This window comes from Trachypithecus francoisi, unplaced genomic scaffold, assembly GCF_009764315.1.
Source record: "Trachypithecus francoisi isolate TF-2019V2 unplaced genomic scaffold, Tfra_2.0 Lachesis_group0, whole genome shotgun sequence".
Taxonomy (NCBI): domain Eukaryota; kingdom Metazoa; phylum Chordata; class Mammalia; order Primates; family Cercopithecidae; genus Trachypithecus; species Trachypithecus francoisi.
Window position 1 is genome coordinate 130,254,838 of NW_022681453.1, and position 21,961 is coordinate 130,276,798.

Below are 21,961 nucleotides of genomic sequence, written 5' to 3' on the forward strand. Positions count from 1 at the left end.
CTCGATCTCCTGACCTTGTGATCCACCCGCCTCGGCCTCCCAAAGTGCTGGGATTACAGGCTTGAGCCACCGCGCCCGGCCAAAATACATATATTTTTATAAGCTTAGAAAGTACAATAAAGGCAGAGGCAATCTAGATAGAAACTTTCTAATCACAAACACTAGAAACAATATCCATGTCTTTCCTTATTTATATTTATGTATTTGTTTTGAGATGGAGTCTCACTTTGTCACCCAGGTTGAAGTGCAGTGGTGTGGTCTTGACTTACCTCAACCTCTGCCTCCCAGGTTCAAGCGATTCTCCCGCCTAAGCCTCCCAAATAGCTGGGGCTACAGGTGTACACCACCATACCCGGATTATTTTTTGTACAGACAGGGTTTCACTATATTGGCCAGGCTGGTCTTGAACTCCTGAACTCAAGTGATCCACCCGCCTCAGCCTCCCTAAGTGCTGGGATTACAGATGTAAACCACTGTGCCCGGCTAATATCCATGTCTTTTAAACCACCTAGTAAGTTACTTTTTGGCCAGACGAAACCTTAGTTGTTGAACTCCAGGGCATCTCTGAAACACGTTACTGCCCATTTTCTTCATAACAGCAACTGGAAAGTAATTCATTTAATTAAATGTCCTTTTCCCTTCCTCCCTTCCTAAAAGAGACTACAGTGTATAAAATTTGAGGTAGAAATAAACATTGGTTTCCAATAAAAAACAATAATTCAACTTTATTTGTGTGAAATATTTTGAGATAATTTATTATATTTGTGATCCAAATGCATGATTCTCAAATATGAAAGGCATTCAGCACAAACATACAATCATTTAGTAAAACTGCTTTTTATGAGACCCCGAGAAAAGCAGGAGGCACTTTCTCTTTTTGGTGGAGACAGAAGACACTACTTAATTGGCCATTTGCTTGCTGGAGTTTATTCTGATTCCCTTTTGTCTCACTCTTCCTCCTCAAACTCCACTAAAGGAGTGTGTCTGTCGGCCTGAGCACCTTCTCTGTAGAACACTTTCTTTATTGTGCCATCCTTTGGAGCCTTTATGGTATGCTGCAGAGACACAAGACGGGACAAAAGACAGCTGCAATACTAATGAGGACAGTATACACCAAGTCAAGAAAGGGAGACCAAAAATGACAACTGTAGCCAACTTTGATGTTTTGTCGTCTCTCAGTGCTTTACAACACTTTGTTGTTGTTTTTATTGTTAACATCACAGCATACAGAGAGAACGGTAACAAGTTGAGAGGAATTAACACTAGGACACAGCAGTGACCATTCAGCGATATGACTGGGAAGCTCTGGTGCAGCTCTCAGTTCTCAACTTGAGCTTCCTGTTAGAATTGCACCTAGGAAGCTTTCAACAGTTTTTGTTTTTTTTTGTTGTTGTTGTTTGTTTTTTTAAATTGAGACAGAGTCTTGCTCTGTCACCCAGGCTGGAGTGCAGATCTCAGTTCACTGCAACCTCTGTCTCCCAGGTTCAAGCAATCCTCCTGCCTCAGCCTCCCGAGTAGCTGGGATTACAGGCATGCACCACCATGCCCAGCTAATTTTTGTATTTTTAATAGAGATGGGGTCTCACCATGTTGGCCAAGCTGGTTGTGAACTCCTGACCTCAAATGATCCACCTGCCTCGGCCTCCCAAAGTGCTGGGATTACAGGCATGAGCCACTGTACCTGGACTTTCAAAAGTATTGATCCTAGGGCTTTATCCTGGAGATTGCAATTCAATGGGTCTGGGGAAGCAGTTTTTAAAATCTCCCCAGGTGATTGTACACATGCTCCTTGACTTACGATGGGGTCAGGTCCAGATAAATTCAATGTAAGTTGAGCAGTATATTCAACGTGTATGGTTTTACACTATTGTTAAGCTGAAAAATCCTTAATTGAACCACTGTAAGTTAAGGACTGTCTGCAACATTCAGCCAGGGCTAAGAATCACTGACCTACCATTTGAACCAGCTAAAAACCTAAACAGCTAATTTAATTTGATTCAGGTTTTCACTTTGAAACTGATGCCTGGTATCCCTGATTCGGCCTTAGGAAACACCAACAGTTAACATTCCGTTGGGTTACTACCTGATTCCAAGCTACTGATAATTTCATTAACTTCAGAATCAGAAATGACAGGTACAATTTCACAAAATTAAAATAAAAATCTTTTTACAAGAAGGATAGTTTGGTTTTGTTTCCTACAATTAATGCTTTGTCAATTCATTGCTCTTCATATTTAAGGTGGTATTAACTTACAAAATAAGGCAAAAGAACAATTAGGTCTGATCGCTCCCAAAGTCCTCTTAGCAACTGAACTCATAATTTCCTTACCTCCATCTTCATGGCGATCATAACCATGAGGGAATCTCCCACTTTCACTTTGTCTCCAGCTTTGACAAACACCTTGAGATTCAGTGTGACAGGTTAATATTTGAAAACACGGAGGTCCTAGATATGTTAATCTGCTTCCATTTTACTGTCTATATGTACTCACAACATGCTGTAAACCACGAATATACACAATAATACATTAATTAAAAGAAAAAAAAAACCACCAACACAGAGGTCCTTTGTGGTCCATAGAGTTGCTATATAAACTTACAGGCAGAAGTAGAGTCTATGTGGTTGTGCTATCTGCCAAATGTACTGGTCGAACCAGAGGCCTACAGCCCAAATGTACTGGTTAAAGCAGAGGCCTGCAGGTCAAATGTACTGGTCAAATCAGAGGCCTGCAGGTCAAATGTACTGGTCAAATCAGAGGCCTACAGGTCAATCTGGCATTGCTGGCACTGTTGTCGACGGGTAGCACTGCTTAGTCCCCTGTCCCCACCCCCAAAACTACTTAGTTTTGCTTGAATCACATGAATATACTCCATATATTTTGATATCCTTCCATTTTTTTCAAGAATGTAGAAACAAGACACATTGCCTACTGTAGGGAAGGACTAATATACTTAAATGTCTTCACCAGACAGGGAAGAGGGATGAGGGTCTTGACTGGTTTTCTTGTTTTGGGGTTGTCTAGGGCCAAGTATAGTAAGTGTGTCTTAAGTCTTCAGAGCCCTGTGTGGTAAATGTGAAAACAACCTTCATGCAACAGAATTAAACTTATTAGCGACCCCAGAAAGCGATTTCTGTTTTCCTTTGTATACATATGAGTGGACTCATAGATCCTGTGTGGTCTCACTTTCATTGTGGTTAACATGGCTACTAAGTGGGAGACTAACAGTTGTGCAGAGATGCCTATACTATGAGAGGCCGTGGGAATGAAATCCAATGAGCTAACGGCAGATCCAGGTCTCCTAGCTCATACCCACTTGGGGTAAATATTTCCAAAGGAGAATGGTGGCTGAAATCACCCACGCTATTTAAGTAGTTATTTTCTTCTTCTTCTTCTTTTTTTTTTTTGTTCCAAGCATATACAGTTGAGTTTTTATGACTTAAATGGATTTGAGGAGACTCTAGTGTATTCAAGTATATAAAAGGAGACTACGGATACTGATCTATCACCAGTTGATGTTATATCAATATGTGCTACGGTCTAAATGTTGATATCCCCCCCAGAATTCATTTGTTGAAATCCTGACCTCCAGGATGATGGTATTTGGAGGTGGGGCCTTTAGCAGGTGATTAGGTCATGAGGGATCTGACCTCATGAATGACATTAGTGCCCTTATGAAAGAGGCCTGAAGAGAGGTCCCTTGTCCTTTCCACCACGTGAGGACACAGAGAAAAAATGGCTGTTTATGAAATCGGTAAGTAGACTCTCACCAGACACCGAATCTTCTGGTGCTTTGATGGATTTCCCAGCCTCTAGCATCGTGAGAAATAAACTTCTATTGTTTAGAAGTTACCCAGTCTATGGTATTCTGTTCTAGCAGCCCGAACTGACTCAGACAGTATGGATTGCAACTGTGAATTATACACTGCATTCAACACGAAACCATATCGTTCTTCACCGATACCAGCCTTTTACATTAACACAGATGCAACTATGTACACTAAAGAAAATGTCACTATTTCATGAAAAATTTGTTGCTATTAAATTTAACATTCAAAACCAGCTTTTTTGAATAATGCTTAATGAATGCTCAGTTTTAATCATAAAAAGACAATTTAGATTATTTGTACTTTGATGCAAATGCCTGCCTTCAAAAACAGCAGTCTTTTTCATAAATGAGGTAAATGGGTATTTTCAGAGAGGACTATAATAAAACATTTGAATCTGTAATAGATCCTCTTGTTTTTGTGAAGTGGATGCTTGCCAATGGGCAACGTTAAGAAAGGGAAAAGGCCATAAAGGACAAAGTTCAACAAAGCCACGTATTAAAACTTACTGAACATCACTCTACAGATGCTATGTCATTACCTTTTCAATGGTTCCAGTCATAGGAGCTAGGGGGCCTCCCTGAGTTCCTTCTGAGCTCACAGAAGATAAGTATTTGGGCACTGGAATGTCAATCTCAATACTTCCTTCCTAGAAACAGAAAACCAACTGAAAATGGAATCAAGATCCTATCACTATATTTTTACTAACATACCTGAGGTAATTGTTTCCCACTATTTGTTAAATATTAGTCATCATGGCTGGGCGCAGTGGCTTACGCTTGTAATCCCAGCACTTTGGGAGGCTAAGGCAGGCCCAGGAGTTCGAGATGAGCCTGGGCAACACAGCAAAACCTCATCTCTACAAAAAATACAAAAATCAGCCCAGTGTGGTGGTACGCGCCTATAGTCCCAGCTATTCGGGAGCTGAGGCAGGAGGATCACTTGAACCTGGGAGGTAGAGGCTGTAGTGAGCTGAGACTACGCCACTGCACTCCAGCCTGAGTGACAGAGACTCTGACTCACACACACACACACACACACACACACACAAAATTAGTCACCATTAATACCAGGGTTCTACTCTAGCTGTATGACCTTGAGCAAATTATTAAACCCCTCTCAGCCTTGGTTTCCAATTGTAAAGAGGTAATGGTATACATGCCTTACAGTATATTAAAAGATTTAGGCCAGGTGCTGTGGCTCACGCCTGTAATCCCAGCACTTTGGGAGGCCGAGGTGGGTGGATCACGAGGTCAGGAGATCGAGACTATCCTGGCTAACATGGTGAAACCCCGTCTCTACTAAAAAATACAAAAAATTAGCCAGGCGTGGTGGCAGGCGCCCATAGTCCCAGCTACTTGAGAGGCCAAGGTAGGAGAATGGAGTGAACCCGGGAGGTGGAGCTTGCAGTGAGCCGAGATTGCGCCACTGCACTCTAGCCTGGGTGATAGAGCGAGACTCCATCTCAAAAAATAAAATAAAAATAAAGCATTAACTGTAGACCATAAGTAGCCACTGTCTGGAAGCCATTTTCAGTAGCACCGCCACTCTCAGATGCTCAGTATGCTAGAAACTGGTTTTAACACACATATATTATGTCATTAATCATCACAACAACTCTATGAGGAAGGTACTGTTATTAATATTTTTTAGAGGCAGGGTCTTGCTCTGCCACCCAGGCTGGAATACAGTGGCACAATCATAGCTCACTGCAACCTTGAACTCCTAAGCCTATTAATCCTCCTGCATTAGCCTCCTGGGTAGCTAGGATTACAGGCACATACCACCATGCCTGGCCAATGTTTAAAATTTTTTGTAGAGATGGGGTCTCACTATGTTACCCAGACTGGTCTCAAACTCCTGGTCTCAAGCAATCTGCTTGCCGTGGCCTCCCAAAGTGTTGGGACTACAGGCACAAGCCACTGCACCTATTATTATTACTGTTACTGCTGCTATTATTACTGTTTATAGATAGGAGAACTAAAGCCCAGAGAGTTTAACAGCCAAGGTCACACAGCTGTTAAGTGGCAAGGCCAGGATTTGAACCAAAGCAGCTTCACATTTTAGAACTTGTGCTCTTCACCATTCCATCATACTGCCTCTATCATCATATTACTACAGTACAGTTGGCTATGGAAAGGAATGCCTGGCAAAGTGGGATCATCCTCAACTCCATATATAGCAGTTTACTTACTAGACTACCAAAGGAATCTCATCACAAAGCCTGTGAGGCCACAGCATATTTGATAATGCATTATCCTCCTCTGCCCAGGCAGAAGGTTACAAACTCACTGGCCAGCAGGCTCCTAACCAAAACCATGCAAAGCCTGCCTCGGCTCTGACTGTCAAGAGACCACCACTAATGCCATCCACCTTCCTACTGTCTACCTTCCCCACAAGGAACATCTGGTCCACAGACTCCTCTCAGTGGTCACCTCCTCCAAAATCACCAGGATTCCAGTTGTCAGGGTGATGGTGGGTGGGGAAAAGTGTTCAGACATCAAAGCCCTGAGACAATACCACCCACTGAGCAGGGAGATACTCTTTGACAAAGAAAATGTAAGGATTGCCGGGCGCGGTGGCTCAAGCCTGTAATCCCAGCACTTTGGGAGGCCGAGACGGGCGGATCACGAGGTCAGGAGATCGAGACCATCCTGGCTAACACGGTGAAACCCCGTCTCTACTAAAATATACAAAAAATTAGCCGGGCGAGATGGCGGGCGCTTGTAGTCCCAGCTACTCGGGAGGCTGAGGCAGGAGAATGGCGTGAACCCGGGAGGCGGAGCTTGCAGTGAGCTGAGATCCGGCCACTGCACTCCAGCCCCGGTGACAGAGCAAGACTCCGTCTCAAAAAAAAAAAAAAAAAAAAAAAGAAAATGTAAGGATTTAGGCCAGCCGCGGTGGCTCAAGCCTGTAATCCCAGCATTTTGGGAGGCCGAGACGGGCGGATCACGAGGTCAGGAGATCGAGACCATCCTGGCTAACCCGGTGAAACCCCGTCTCTACTAAAAAATACAAAAAACTAGCCGGGCGAGGTGGCAGGTGCCTGTAGTCCCAGCTACTCAGAAGGCTGAGGCAGGAGAATGGCATAAACCCGGGACGCGGCGCTTGCAGTGAGCTGAGATCCGGCCACTGCACTCCAGCCTGAGCGACAGAGCGAGACTCCGTCTCAAAAAAAAAAAGAAAATGTAAGGATTTGTTTCAGAATTCAGGAAGAAAATGGAAATGTCTCTATCAATGAGCATCTGTGTGAACGAGAGAAGTGAATGGGAAACGGGGCAGCAATTCAGCAAAGAAACACAGAATGGTGAGGGAAACGGAGGGAAAAGGGTCACAGCAATGGTCGAAGGAAGCTGGATCTTTCTAATCTCTTTCAGTGAGATGTCTCAGGTCAAACAGTTTTTTTCCATGCCCCAGGAGTGATATTATAAAGAAGAGACATTACCTTGGAAAATAGGTAAATAGTGTTTTCCAGGATAATCAGCTTAGCTTTACTAGCAACTCCATTAACAGAACATTTCAGGTAAGTGCAGTCTTCCTTGCTGTAAAGATCGCCAAGGACCTGGAAAGTTTTATCTTCAATCTGAAAAAAATGAAAAATAAGATCTTTAAAATAAATGAACAACCGTACAGAATTAATAAGATCAGAATCAATTCTTCACTATTGGTGGTTTTAAAACATAAAATATGTCTTAAACATATATATATATTTTAAAAAGTCATGGAACTTTTCCCCTATTCCTAACCAAGATACTTCATATAGAAATGACAGGAAGATAATTAAAAGGGGAAAAAAAGTTATATAACTTATCCATAATGCTATAGATTAAGGTTCATGTAAATACATAAAGATAGCACTAAAAATATGAAACAAAAATACAAACCATGTTATGCAAAATTATTAAAATTCCTTTGTATATATTACTTTTGTAATACAAAATTATTTCTGAGTATTTGAAGTCAAATTTAGTTTTCCTGTGCCAAAGTCAGTCACCAAAAAGAAAGCCAGAACCACATAATTAGACGATATTCTTTTATCAACACATAGGCCTAATTCATGGGTTTCAGTTATGATTTAAGAACATAAATTAGCTGGAGATTGGCCATAATTTTCTCACTTTAAGAGACCATATGCCAAAGAACAAAGTTCACAATGTTTCAAGGAAGCTGATAAAAGGACATGGAACCTTTCTGTTTTAAAATTTCCCTTAGGTAAAAACTCCATTTAAATCTTCTCTCTATAGTCTTCATTTCAATTCCCACAATGCTAGTATAGAAGTTAAATGGCTATTCTTTTCAAATATATTATGTAGACTAAGGTGAAATAGGTCATGCTGCAATATTTATACATTGGTTCTCATCTATCCTAAGTTAAATATGACATTTTACTATGCTTTGTAACCTACTAAAACAGCCATTTGAATGTTTGTGGAATTCTTAGGACAAAGGTTAGATTGGAAACTGTTTTGTTTAAAGATTCATGAAAACACATTTTAAAATTGTGAATGTAGTTCCATGAGCAGACTAGAACAAATTGGCAATCTACTTTACCAGCTACCATGGGATAAGAAATCATCTCAAACCAGAGGCATTAATATGAATTATAGCCCTTATACGCAAGTAGGCAGACTTTCCATGGTTTTTCTGAATCTCAGAGAAAGAAAATCAATGTGTCTCAAAGTGTTGGGAGGTCTAATACATATCACTGACAAATCTATTCTGCAGGATTTGATATCTCTTAGCTCATATTAAAAATGAGTTATTCTATTTCCTGAAGTTGTACCTTACTATAGGAATTTGATTGAATTCCCACTTTTTAAAAACCATTTAAGCATTCCATTTTGCCAATGTAACAGTCTTCTTCTAATTGAGGATTACCGTGAACTTTACACTAGAGGTTCTCAAAATATGACCTGTGTGTTCCTTGGGGTCCCTAATACCCTTTTAGGGCATCCATAAAGTCATAACAAGACTAAGAAGGCCAGGCGTGATGGCTCAGGCCCATAATCCCAGCATTTTGGGAGGCGGAGGTGGGCGGATCACCTGAGAGGTCGGGAGTTCGAGACCAGCCTGACCAATATGGTGAAACCCCGTCTCTACTGAAAACACAAAACTAGCCAGGCATGGTGGTGCATGCCTGTTATCCCAGTTACTTTGGAGGCTGAGGCAGGAGAATCACTTGAACCCAGAAGGCAGGGGTGGTGGTGAGCTGAGATCACGCCATTGCACTCCAGCCTGGGCAACGAGAGCATAACTGCATCTCAAAAAAAAAAAAAAAGATTAAGGTATTGTTTTTAATAACCTCATTCATTCTCTCATAAGTACACAACGGAATTTTCGAGAGGCTACTGAACGTGTGATAATGTTATCACTGTGATGACTAATGGAATGTGTACTTGTGATTAGGTTTTAAATTTTTTTCAATTTATCCTACAACTCAACAACAACAATAAAACAACCAGATTAAGAAATTGGCAGAGGACTCGAATACAGATTTTTCTAACAAGATACACAAATGGCCAATAAGTACATGAAAAGATGCTCAACATCATTAGTCATTATGGAAATGCAAGTCAAAGTCACGGTGAGATACTACTACCTCACACTCATTAGTATTGCTATTATAAAACAAAAAAAATAAAACCCCAGAAAATAATAAGTAGTGGCAAGGATGTGAAGAGACTGGAGCCACTGTGTACTGTTGATGGGACTGCAAACTGCTGCAGCTGCGATGGAAAACACTACGGCGGTTTCTCAAAGAATCAGAATCACCATATGATCTAGCAATTCTACTACTGGATATATACCCAAAAGGACAAAAAACAGGGTCTTAAAGAAGTATTTGTACACCCCTGTTCATAGCAGCATTATTCACAATAGCCAAAAGCTAGAAACAACCTGAATGTTCATTAATGGCTGAATGGATAATCAATATGTGGTATATACATACAACAGAGTATTTTTCAGCCTTAAAAAAAAAAAAAAACAGGAAATTCTCACATATGCTACACCATGGAAGAACCTTGAAGATACTGTGCTAAGTGAAATAAGCCAGTTACAAAAGGACAAATACCACATTATTCCGCTTTTATCAGGTACCTAGAGTACTCAAATTCATAGAGACAGAGAGTAGAATCGTGGTTCTCAGGGGATGGGGGAAGAAGGATGGAGTGTTACCTGTTTAATCAGTGAGTACAGAATTTTAGTTTCACAAGAAGAAAGAAGTTCTGGATATGGATGGTTGTGATGGTTACATAACAACTTGAATGCACTGAATGCAAATAGTTAAAATGGTAAATTCTATATTATGTGTATTTCACCACAATTAAAAAATAATAATAAATTAGTTCTTCTCAGTTAAATTGTCTAAATGGTAAATATGAAGAGATATAATTAACACAAGCAAAAGTGCTCTGGTGGGTATTTTAAAGAGTGTACAGGGTTCCTGAGACAACAAATTTGAGAGAACTACTGCTTTTGATGTAAATACATGCACATACTTTAGGGGCTTGTGAATGCCTCATTCGAGCTTTTGCTTTTTGCCAAGTTTTTATTCTTAAAGGAATAACAGCCCAACTGAGTAAACAATCAGTTAGAAACTGTATGGGGGTAATTTCCCCAAATTGGGTCTGAAATAAAAGCTTAAGATATTCTCCTAACTACAGTCATAATAGTCAAAGGCTTAAGAGAAACCACAGAGTAAAAAAATACCCTATTCAGTATAAAAGAGGTCAGATTCAGCTCTGCACTGTAGAACAAAACCAGTAAGGCTTACCTGCATGCTATAAGACCCATCATGGTTATACGTTACAGCTATGGCTACATCTTTACAGAAAAAGGGAAAAAAATGAAGAAAAATTAGAAAACATTCATTTATTTAATAACTGAGATATAACGAATCTTACTCTCAACCTGAAGACAACCAACTATTCAAAGGAAAGTCAACATCTTTGAACTTCTTGGAAATATTTTGTTAGAAAAGCATCTGTCAAATTAGTACCAATAAAGATGAATTTCAAACTTTTCTTTTTTAAAATGGAATTTCAGGGGTTTTATTTTCATTTTTATTTATTTTTTAAGACAGAGTCTCACTCTGGCTGGAGTGCAGTGGTGCAATCATGGCTTACTGCAGCCTTAACCTCCTGGGGTCAGGTGATCCCCTCACCTCAGCCTCCCAAGTAGCTGGGACTACAGGCGTGCCACTATGCCTGGCTAATTTTTTGATTTTTTTTAGAGATGAAGTTTCACCATGTGCCCAGGCTGGTCTTGAACTCCTGGACTCAAGTGATCCATCTGCCCGGGCCTCCCAAAGTGCTGGAATTACAGGCATGAGTCACCACATCCAGCCTTGAGTTTTAGATATTTTAAGCTGTCAAATATTTTACATATTTTTCCCTCAACAAAAAGGCTGCAGTATTATAATTTTTAAAATGCAGGCCAGGTGTGGTGGCTCACGCCTGTAATCCCAGCACTTTGGGAGGCCGGGGTGGGCGGAGCACAAGATCAGGTGTTTAAGACCAGCCTGACCAACATGGTGAAACCCCATCTCTACTAAAAATACAAAAATGAGCCAGGCATGGTGGCACACGCCTGTAATCCCAGCTACTCAGGAGGCTGAGGCAGGAGAATAGCTTGAACCTGTGAGGCGGAGGTTGCAGTAATCCAAGATCGCACCACTGCACTCCAGCCTGGGCGACAGAGCGAGACTCCATCTCAAGAAAAAAAAAAAAAAGCAATGAATTGGCAAAGAGAAGTTTTTGGTTGAGAATGGCATCTGCCACCTGATCACCTCTGTCATCTTGATTCACTAAACCTCTGAGCCTTGATTTTTCTGAGTCATTAAATGGGTATAAAATGTAATAATTATTAAATAAATGTGAAAATGCTTTATAAATGGTAAGACTACACACACCTAATAAATTATTCATGTTACAGGCCCATCTCACTTTACTGCACTCTGCAGACACTATGTTTTTTACATACTGAGTTTGTGGCAACACCATGTCAAGCTTATTTTTCCATCAGCATGTGTTCACTTTAAAGGTGTCTCTAGGTCACATTCTTGTAATTCTTACAATATAAAACTTTTAAATTGTGATATCTGTTATGGTGATCTGTGATCTCTTTTTTTTTTTTTTTTTTTTTGAGGCGGAGTCTGCTCTGTCGCCCGGACTGGAGTGCAGTGGCCGGATCTCAGCTCACTGCAAGCTCCGCCTCCCGGGTTTACGCCACTCTCCTGCCTCAGCCTCCCGAGTAGCTGGGACTACAGGCGCCCGCCACCTCGCCCGGCTAGTTTTTGTATTTTTAGTAGAGACGGGGTTTCACTGTGTTAGCCAGGATGGTCTCGATCTCCTGACCTCGTGATCCGCCCGTCTCGGCCTCCCAAAGTGCTGGGATTACAGGCTTGAGCCACCGCGCCCGGCCAGATCTGTGATCTCTGATATTACTACTATATAATAGTTTTACGGCGCCTCAATCTGTACCCACGTAAGATAGAGAACTTCCTCAGTCAACACTGTGTGTGTTCTTACTGCTCCACGGACCAGCCATTCCCCTGCCTCTCTCCCTCTCTATGGGTCTCCCTATTCCCCGCCAACACTACAATATTGAAATTAGACTAATGAATAACTCTACAATGGCCTATAAGTGGTCAAATGAAGAGTTACATGTCTCTCACTTTAAATCAAAAGCTTGAAGTGATTAAGCTTAGCGAGGAAAGAATGTCAAAAGCTGAGATAAGCCAAAAGTTAGGCTTCCGATGCCAAACCACCAACTTGTGAATGCAAAGAAAAGTTCTTGAAGGAAGTTAAAAGTGCTACTCCAGTGAACACATGAATGATAAAAAGGTGAAATAGCTGGGCTGGGAGCAGTGACTCATGCCTGTAATCCCAGTGCTTTGGGAGGCCAAAGCAGGATTGCTTGAGCCTGGGAGTTTGAGACCAACCTAAGAAACATAGCAAGACCCCATCTCTAAAATAATAATAATGATAATAATAAATACTGTGAAACAGCCTTGTTGCTGATATGGAGAAAGTTTTAGTGGTCTGGATAGAAGATCCAACCAGCCACAACATTCCCTTAAGCCAAAGTCAATCCAGAGCAAGGCCCTAACTCTCTTCAATTCAATTAAGGCCAAGAGAAGTGAGGAAGCTGCAGAAAAAACACTTGAAGCTAGCAGAGGCTGGTTCATGAGGTTCAAGATAAAGCAGAAAGTGCTGATGGAGGAGCTGCAGCAAGTTATCCAGGAGATCTAGCTAAGATAATTGACAAATGTGGCTACAAAAAACAACAGACTTTTCATGGAGACAAAACAGTCTTCTATTGGAAGAAGATGTCATCTAGGACTTTGATAGCTGGAGAGGAGAAGTCAATACCTGGTTCCAAAGCTTCAAAGGACAGGCTGACTCTCTTGCTAGGGGTTAATGCAGCCAGTGACTTTAAGTTGAATTAAATGCTCATTTACCATTCTGAAAATCGTAGGGCCTTTAAGAATGATGCTAAATCAACCTATGCCCTATAAATGGAACAACAAAGCCTGGATGACAGCACTTCTGTTTACATCATGGTTTACTGAATATTTTAAGCCCACTGTTGAGACCTACTCAATAGTGCTCAGATAAAAAAGATTCCTTTCAAAATATTATCACTCAGTGACAATGCACATAGTCACCACCCAACAGCTCTGATGGAGATATACAAGGAGATTAATGTTTTCATGCCTGCTAACACAACATCCTTTTTGCAGCCCATGGATCAAGGAGTAATTTCTTTTTTTTTTTTTTTTTTTTTTTTTGAGGTGGAGTCTCGCTCTGTCGCCCAGGCTGGAGTGCAGTGGCCGGATCTCAGCTCACTGCAAGCTCCGCCTCCCGGGTTTATGCCATTCTCCTGCCTCAGCCTCCCCAGTAGCTGGGACTACAGGCGCCCACCATCTCGCCCGGCTAGTCTTTTTGTATTTTTAGTAGAGACGGGGTTTCACCGTGTTAGCCAGGATGGTCTCGATCTCCTGACCTCGTGATCCGCCCGTCTCGGCCTTCCAAAGTGCTGGGATTACAGGCTTGAGCCACCGCACCCGGCCTCAAGGAGTAATTTCAACTTTCAAATCTTGTTAAGAAATATATTTTGTAAGGCAATAGCTGCCATAGATTGTGAGTCTTCTGATGGACCTGGGCAAAGTAAATTGAAAACCTTCTAGATGCCATTAAGAACATTTGTGATTCATGGGAGGAGGTCGGATTATCAACATTAACAAGAGTTTGCAAAACGTTAATGACTCATGGATGACTTTTAGGAGTTTGAAACTTTAGTGGAGGAAGTAACTGCAGATGTGGTAGAAATAGCAAGGGACCTAGGATTAGAAGTGGAGCCTGAAGATGTGACCGAATTGCTACATCTCAACAATACTGCATACTGCAGAGAAATCTTTCATGAAAGGAAGTCACCTGAAGCAGCAAACCTCCTTGGTGTCTTATTTTACAAAATCTGCTACAGTCACCCCAAACTTCAGCAATCACCACTCTAAATCAATCACAGTAATCAACACTAAGGCAAGACCCTTCACCAGCAACAAGATTACAACTCACTGGAGGCTTAGATAATCATTAGCATTTTTTTTAGCCATAACGCATTTCTTAATTAAGGTATATACATTGTTTTTTTTAGACATAATGTTATTGGCACACAATAAACTAAAGTATAATATAAACATAACTTTTATATGCATGAGGAAACCAAAAACTTTGACTCACTTTATTGCAGTGGTCTGGAACCAAACCTGCAATAACTCCAGAGTATGCCTAGATTACGTGAGTATGGAATTGGTTGACTATCTGAGGAGATGAAAATCTAAAGTTTTGTGGAGTAGAGTATATAGGTCAAAATCAATTTGTCTGCTTTTGATACTTCAGTACTCATTTTGATGCTGCCAGCTCACATCTGTTTCCAGCCCCGACGTTCCTTCTCCAGGTGACCTCTGATGATTATTATCATTACCAGCTGGATGCTCCACTGATGACTTAAGATGAACACGGCGGGGCCAACCAATCTTCTCCCTCTACCTTCTTCTCCTCCAGACCCGTGAGCTCCCTGACTGGCACCCCGATGCTCCTTGTCATCCAGGCTTAAAACCTGTCATCCTTGCCTCCTCCTCCTTTGTTTTCCACATGCAACATCCTTGCCTCGTCCTCTTTGCTTTCCACATGCAACAGTTTCCACTGCTGGGTTCTGTGAAACATGGCCTCTAGTAGCAAAGTAAGAATAGCTTGCAAGTCTGGAATACTTAAAATGTCATTCTCACTGAGGTCACTGGAAGTTGCTTCTGCTTTAGACTCATAAATGCTTCTGGCATCTTATTTTTTTTTTTCCTGTTTAAAAATTTTTATTTTAGAAATAGGGACAGTTACTACAATGCTGCCAAATTCTTCCCTGTCCTATGCATCTCTTCCGTCCATTCCTACTGCTCTACCCTGCCGCAGGCCCCACTGCTTCAGGCCTGGCTGAATCTGAGGAGGTCCTCTGGGGTGTTCCTGCTTCTCATCTCAATACTCAGAGCTGATGTCCTGACCCCATTCCAAATACTTCGCCTGATATTGGAGGCCCCAACCTCTTAGTCTTATTTCCTACCATTCTCCTCCATGGACGGCCTGATACTCCACCCAAATGGGAAAGTGGGACAATTAACATTCCCTAGGCCGTGCACGGTGGCTCACACCTGTAATCCCAGTACTTTGGGAGGCCGAGGTGGGAGGATCGCCTGAGGTCAGGAATTGGAGACCAGCCTGGCCAACATGGTGAAACCCCATCTCTACTAAAAACACAAATATTAGCTGGGCGTGGTGGCATTCACCTGTAGTCCCAGCTACTTAGGAGACTGAGGCAGGAGAATCGCTTGAACGCGGGAGGCAGAGATTGCAGTAAGCTGAGATCACACCACTGCACTCCTGCCTGGGCGACAGAGTGGGCCTCTGTCTCAGAAAAAAAAAACCAAAAAACCACACACACAAAAAAACATTCCCCATGTATGCCCCCAGCTTTCCCTGCACTGTGGCTCTATGCTCACCCTTCTCTTTCACTACGCTACTGGTGCCCTGCCACAGCACAGAAACCTCACTGCCCATTCACATCAGGCTCACTGTCCTTGGGAAGAGTCAGCCTGGGCAGAGTAAATTCTCCCTCCTCTGAACATTTAGCCTTCTGCATACAAAACACCCACTATGATTCTCCTCTCATCCTGGTTTATAAAGAGTGATTTTCCTCTCTATCAGTTGTTTCAGAAAAATTATCAAAATTAAAATGTTCACAAAAGTCAAATACTAAAGTACAAGAACTCCAGGGACCGCACTCTTGACCACTATGCTCTCCATCTTCTCAACATACACACTTCCAAATGGCAAATTCCTTAACAGAAAAAAAGCAGGGACAAAGACATTTCCTTCTCTTCTCCACATCACTTGGCATATCTATTTTATCAAAAACTTTGTACTGAATGTATGAACGAATAAAACTTCTCCACCCTATATCATGTTGACAGGCTTTAACTCTTCTTATCAGAAAGTGCCTCCAATTACACCACAGCAATTTTCTTTGAATTTATAAAATATGACATGTATTTAACTGGCACGAATGCCAACAGATCACAGTAAAGACACTACCAAAAAAAACTCCTACCCTAGATATCTTTCGTCACCTACAAGAGAACCTTAAATATCCTCTTATACATTTAATAAGGTATGCAAGTGTGGCACTTGCAGTATTCGGTCAGCACATGGATCCTGGAGTGTGGGTTCAAATCCCAACTCTACCAATTACTTTTGGTGTGACTTTTTGGAAAATTACTCATCTCTCTCAGCCTTGACCTTGGCTTAGAGAGATTAGTAATTTATAAAGTTCACACTAATAATAACACCAATCTCATTGGCCAGTTCTGAAAATACAAATGAAAGAATCTTTGGAAAGTGTTTAAATACAGTAACTGACATATACCAAATACTTTTTAGCCATTATTATCATTGAGATTGGGCCGGGTTCTGTGAAACATGGTCTCTAGTAGCAAAGTAAGAATAGCTTGCAAGCCTTGAATACTTAAAATAGTTGGTCATTCTCACTGAGTTCACTAGAAGTTGCTTCTGCTTTTGACTCATAAATGCTTCTGGTATCTTTTTTTTTTTTTTTTTTGAGACGGAGTCCTGCTCTTCTGGTATCTTATTTTTTTCCCCCTTTTTAAAATTTTTTATTTTATAAATAGGGGCAGGATCTCACTATATCACACCTAGGCTGATCTTGAACTCCTGCCCTCAAGCAATCCTCCCACCTTGGCCTCCCAAAGTGCTGAGATTACAGGTGTGAGCCACTGTGGCCGGCCTGGTCTCTTAAGCTTCCTATTTCATGCATTCTATTTAATTGTGGTCATGGCTTATTAGCATTTTTTTGGAGACTTAGCAATATAACATTTTCTGAAAGCTGTTACATACACACTTGGATTATTTTCATAGAATATTGCCAAAAGGATGTAGTGAACAGCAATCATGTTGGCTTTTCAATTATGTACTCATTTTTTAATGAAAATATTTTTTAATTCCAAAAAACACAGCATACTTCCAATCAGTGCTTGCTGCTTTAGTGAAGAGCCATGCCAAATAACACAGTTGGCTTATATGAATTACAATCACATATGTAATTCTTCTGTTTAATTAAGGTTGAAGAAGCCAGTGAAACTTTACCGCTTCTGATACTTGTATTTAGCATATAGGAGTCTAGAGTAAGATAAGATACTTCCAGATTTGGGGGGCTGTATTTCTTAGGATGAAATGAGCATAAACGGATGGGTTAACCATTTGCAGAATGCTACTATATAAAGGATGTTTGCAAATTTTCGTTATAAAGGCTTGACAATATGCCCAATGCACTTAAGGCAATGACCATCTAGGCTCAGAATTGAAAAATAACTGAAGAGCTGTAACCCAATAAACTTGTGTGAACAAAATATTTGTTACTTGCCGGGCACGGTGGCTCACGCCTGTAATCTCAGCACTTTGGGAGGCCGAGGTGGGCGGATCATGAGGTCAAGAGATAGAGACCATCCTGGCTAACACGGTGAAACCCCGTATCTACTAAAAATACAAAAAATTAGCCGGGTGTGGTGGTGGGCGCCTGTAGTCCCAGCTACTCTGGAGGCTGAGGCAGGAGAATGGTGTGAACCCAGGAGGCGGAGCTTGCAGTAAGCCGACATTGTGCCACTGCACTGCAGCCTGGGCAACAGAGACTCTGTGTCAAAAAACAAAACAAAAAAAATTGTTACTGAGTTAGTGTCTTCATAGAGGTGAAGTAAAAAAGATTTTCCTCTGTCCAAGGAAGAGGATTCTGTGATCAGCTGACAAAAGTATTCTGCCCTACTGGGAGGCATATTTTTATAACAGAACTGTCACAGTTCAATGACATCTCACATTCAAGGTCAGCCAGGACTCTGAGCTCTGACTCCACCCATTGGGCTTCCCACACAAACTGTCTTACAGCAGAAGGGATACAGTGACCAGCTATCGTAGAATTCTGGTCCTGCTGCTACACTGCTCCAGCCAGAAGTTTATAAACTGCCTTCTGGCTTAAGCATCAGCCTCTTTTGACTTCAGTTAAAGAAAGTCAGTCCCTAAGTTGAGTCAACTCAAATTAGCTGACAATCAAAAATCAATTTTCTATTGGAAAACTGGTGGAAATAGCCTAAGAGTCAATGTCACAAAGAGTGGGTGTCAATCCTAGCTTGGCCACTCACTAGCCTTGACTAAATTACTTCACTTCTGTGCCTTATCATCCATGCTTTCATCATCCATACATGGGTATAACAGCGACTCCCCCTCATTTATGTTGTGAAGATAAAAACTTATATGAGATAAGACACTTAATAAATTATAGCTCTGCAGTGACCCACTTCCACTTGAACCCCTGAAACACTGCCTGGGCAGTGGGTAATCGTCCCTCTCTGACATAGTTTTGAAAACTGTTTTTCTTTTTTCTTTTTTTTTTTGTGATGGAGTCTCGCTCTGTCACCCAGGCTGGAGTGCAGTGGCGCGATCTCAGCTCATTGCAAGCTCCGCCTCCCTGGTTCACGCCATTCTCCTGCCTCAGTCTCCTGAGTAGCTGGGACTACAGGCACCCGCCACTACGCCCGGCTAATTTTTTGGATTTTTAGTAGATACGGGGTTTCACCGTGTTAGCCAGGATGGTCTCTATCTCTTGACCTTGTGATCTGCCTGCCTCAGCCTCCCAAAGTGCTGGGACCACAGGCGTGAGCCACCGTGCCCAGCTGAAAACCGTTTTTCTTATTTAAGAATAATACACTCTTGCTGCAGAAGAATTGCAAAGCAAGAAAAAAAGTACAAAGAATTAGGGAAAAAGAGGTGTTTTTTTTTTTGCATATTTCTAACATTCTGGCATATTTCATTTCAGCTGTTTTGCTACATTTATTTTATGACATATTTTTAGAATATTTACAAAATATTTAAAAAGTGCAAAGAAGAAAAGCAAATACCATCAACTCTACTACCCAGAGCCAATCAATTCTATTATTTTGGCATATTTCCTTCCAATGTTTAGCCTAGGCATTTAAAAAATTGTAACTGACTGATCATGACCAGGCTGTTATCCTCTTTTTCAGACTAATGTGATACATTTCTATGACTCACATTTCTCTTTTAATGAAACATTACTTACTGTTTTTACCATCTTTAAGAGTCATGTTTCTGGTATAAGAGATATTCAGTCTTCTTCCACTGCTAGACGAAAATGGAGAGAATTGATCTAGAAAAAATTTAAAATTCAGTAACAAATTTATTTATTTATTTATTTATTATTATTTTTTTTTTGAGACGGTGTCTTGCTCTGCTGCCCAGGCTGGAGTGCAGTGGCCGGCTCTCAGCTCACTGCAAGCTCCGCCTCCCGGGTTCACGCCATTCTCCTGTCTCAGCCTCCCGAGTAGCTGGGACTACAGGCGCCCGCCTCGTCGCCCGGCTAGTTTTTTGTATTTTTTAGTAGAGACGGGGTTTCACCGTATTAGCCAGGATGGTCTCGATCTCCTGACCTCGTGATCCACCCGTCTCGGCCTCCCAAAGTGCTGGGATTACAGGCTTGAGCCACCGCGCCCGGCCTCAGTAACAAATTTATAAGCATCAAGCCTACGAAATTTACACCTTACAAAAGAAAACATAAAATGCAAGTCCTGGTTAGGCACAGTGGCTCACACCTGTAATTCCAGCACTTTGGGAGGCCAAGGCAGGGAGATCACAAGGTCAGGAGATCGAGACCATCCTGGTTAACACAGTGAAACCCCGTCTCTACTAAAAATACAAAACAATTACCCGGGTATGGTGGTGGGCGCCTGTAGTCCCAGCTCCTTGGGAGGTTGAAGCAAGAGAATGGCGTGAACCTGGGAGGCAGAGCTTGCAGTGAGCCAAGATCGTGCCACCACACTCCAGCCTGGGCGACAGAGCGAGACTCCATCTCCAAAAAAAAAACAAAAAACACGCAAGTCCTAAATTGGCAGCTCAGATGTGCTGTTTTTGTTCTTGTTGTTTTAAGTTTAAAGGGATACTTTTGTTTACATCTTACGAAATTTCATATGAAAAATTCTAGCTTCTACTGAAGAATCTATTTGCAACCTAAACTCTAATCCTACGGTGGCATAAACTGTACCATGGTCACCCCTTTTGATGGGGCAAATTCATTCCAGGTCACCAAAGTCTCTACTGCTCACTATTTTTCTTTCACCTGGCCTCTTTTACTCTTTTATGTTGTTGGCTCAGCCCTTACAGCCTTTTTTTTTTTTTTTTTTTGAGACGAGTCTCGTTCTGTTGCCCAGGCTGGAGAGCAGTGGCATGATCTCGGCTCACTGCAACCTCCACCTCCTGGGTTCAAGTGATTCTCCTGCCTCAGCCTCCTGAGTAGCTGGGATTACAGGTGCATGCCACCATAGCCGGTTAATTTTGTATTTTTAGTGGAGACGGGATTTCACCATGTTGGCCAGGCTGACTTAAGGTCAAACTCCTGACCTTAAGTGATCCACCTGCCCTGGGCCTCCCAAAGTGTTGGGATTACAGGCGTGAGCCACTGCGCCTGGCCCCTTATGGGCATTTGGGTGTACATCCTCTATTGGACAATATCCAGGTGCTTCAGCATAGCTAAGCTGATGCAATTTATTCTGAACCTCATATCTGTACCAATTATAAACTTTTAAAAGGAAAGTCACAGTAAGAGAACACTCCATTCTAAAAATGTTAAGTTCAGGCTCAGGAATACCACATGGGACATATTTAGATGCATTTTCATTCAATGTAAAAGGATAAAATGAGGATAGAGCACAAATCTTCTAAAGATGCAGTTTTCAGCACTTAAAACGTTACATTTTAAGCTTTCAAAATAGCTATCTTGAATGAATCTAAATGATACAGAAATTAAAGATTCTAATGATAGGATCGTATAATAATATAGGTTCAGTATCACTTATCCAAAATGCTTGGGACCAGAAGTGTTTTGAATTTCAGATTTTTTTTTTTTTTTGGATTATTTGCATTATATTTAACTGGGTTAGCATCCCTGATCCAAATATCTGGAATCTGAAATGTTCCGGAAAATGAGCATTTCCTTTGAGCATCATGTTAGCGCTGAAAAAGCTTCCGATTCTGGAGCATTTTGGATTTGGGGATTTGGGATGCTCAAACTGTATAGGGTAATACAATAATTACCAATAAAAGAGAAAAACAGATTAGATTTTTAAAAATTCTGTTTGCTCCGAAGGTCAGAGCTAGCCTGAAATGCAAAAAGTATGTGAGAGCTGAGATTCTGTATCAATTTAAAGGGCAGAATTTTTTTTTTTTAATACTTTTAAGTTCTAGGGTACATGTGCACAACGTGCAGGTTTGTTACATATGTATACATGTGCCATGTTGGTGTGCTGCACCCATTAACTCATCATTTACATTAGGCATTTCTCCTAATGCTATCCCTTCCCCTTCTCCTTCCCCCACCCCCACAACAGGCCCTGGTGTGTGATGTTCCCCACCCTGTGTCCAAGTGTTCTCATTGTTCAATTCCCACCTATGAGTGAGAACATGTGGTGTTTGGTTTAAGAGCAGAACTTTCTTTTTTTTTTTT

General features: G+C 41.4%; 1 protein-coding gene across 6 annotated transcripts in view; it reads right to left on the reverse strand.

Moving 5' to 3' along the window:
* Positions 1-694: 694 nt before the first annotated feature.
* Positions 695-21,961, reverse strand: part of MCCC1 (methylcrotonoyl-CoA carboxylase 1) — an 89,041-nt gene continuing 67,774 nt past the window's right edge. For all 6 annotated transcript variants that reach the window (XM_033211811.1, XM_033211813.1, XM_033211810.1 and 3 more), the window contains 6 exons: positions 19,526-19,612; positions 10,602-10,651; positions 7,272-7,409; positions 4,368-4,475; positions 2,330-2,401; positions 695-1,055 (listed from right to left, as the gene is read on the reverse strand). In XM_033211811.1, coding sequence (XP_033067702.1) covers positions 948-1,055; positions 2,330-2,401; positions 4,368-4,475; positions 7,272-7,409; positions 10,602-10,651; positions 19,526-19,612 — 563 coding nt within the window. In that variant the 3' untranslated portion in view covers positions 695-947. The remainder of the gene's footprint in view (positions 1,056-2,329; positions 2,402-4,367; positions 4,476-7,271; positions 7,410-10,601; positions 10,652-19,525; positions 19,613-21,961) is intronic.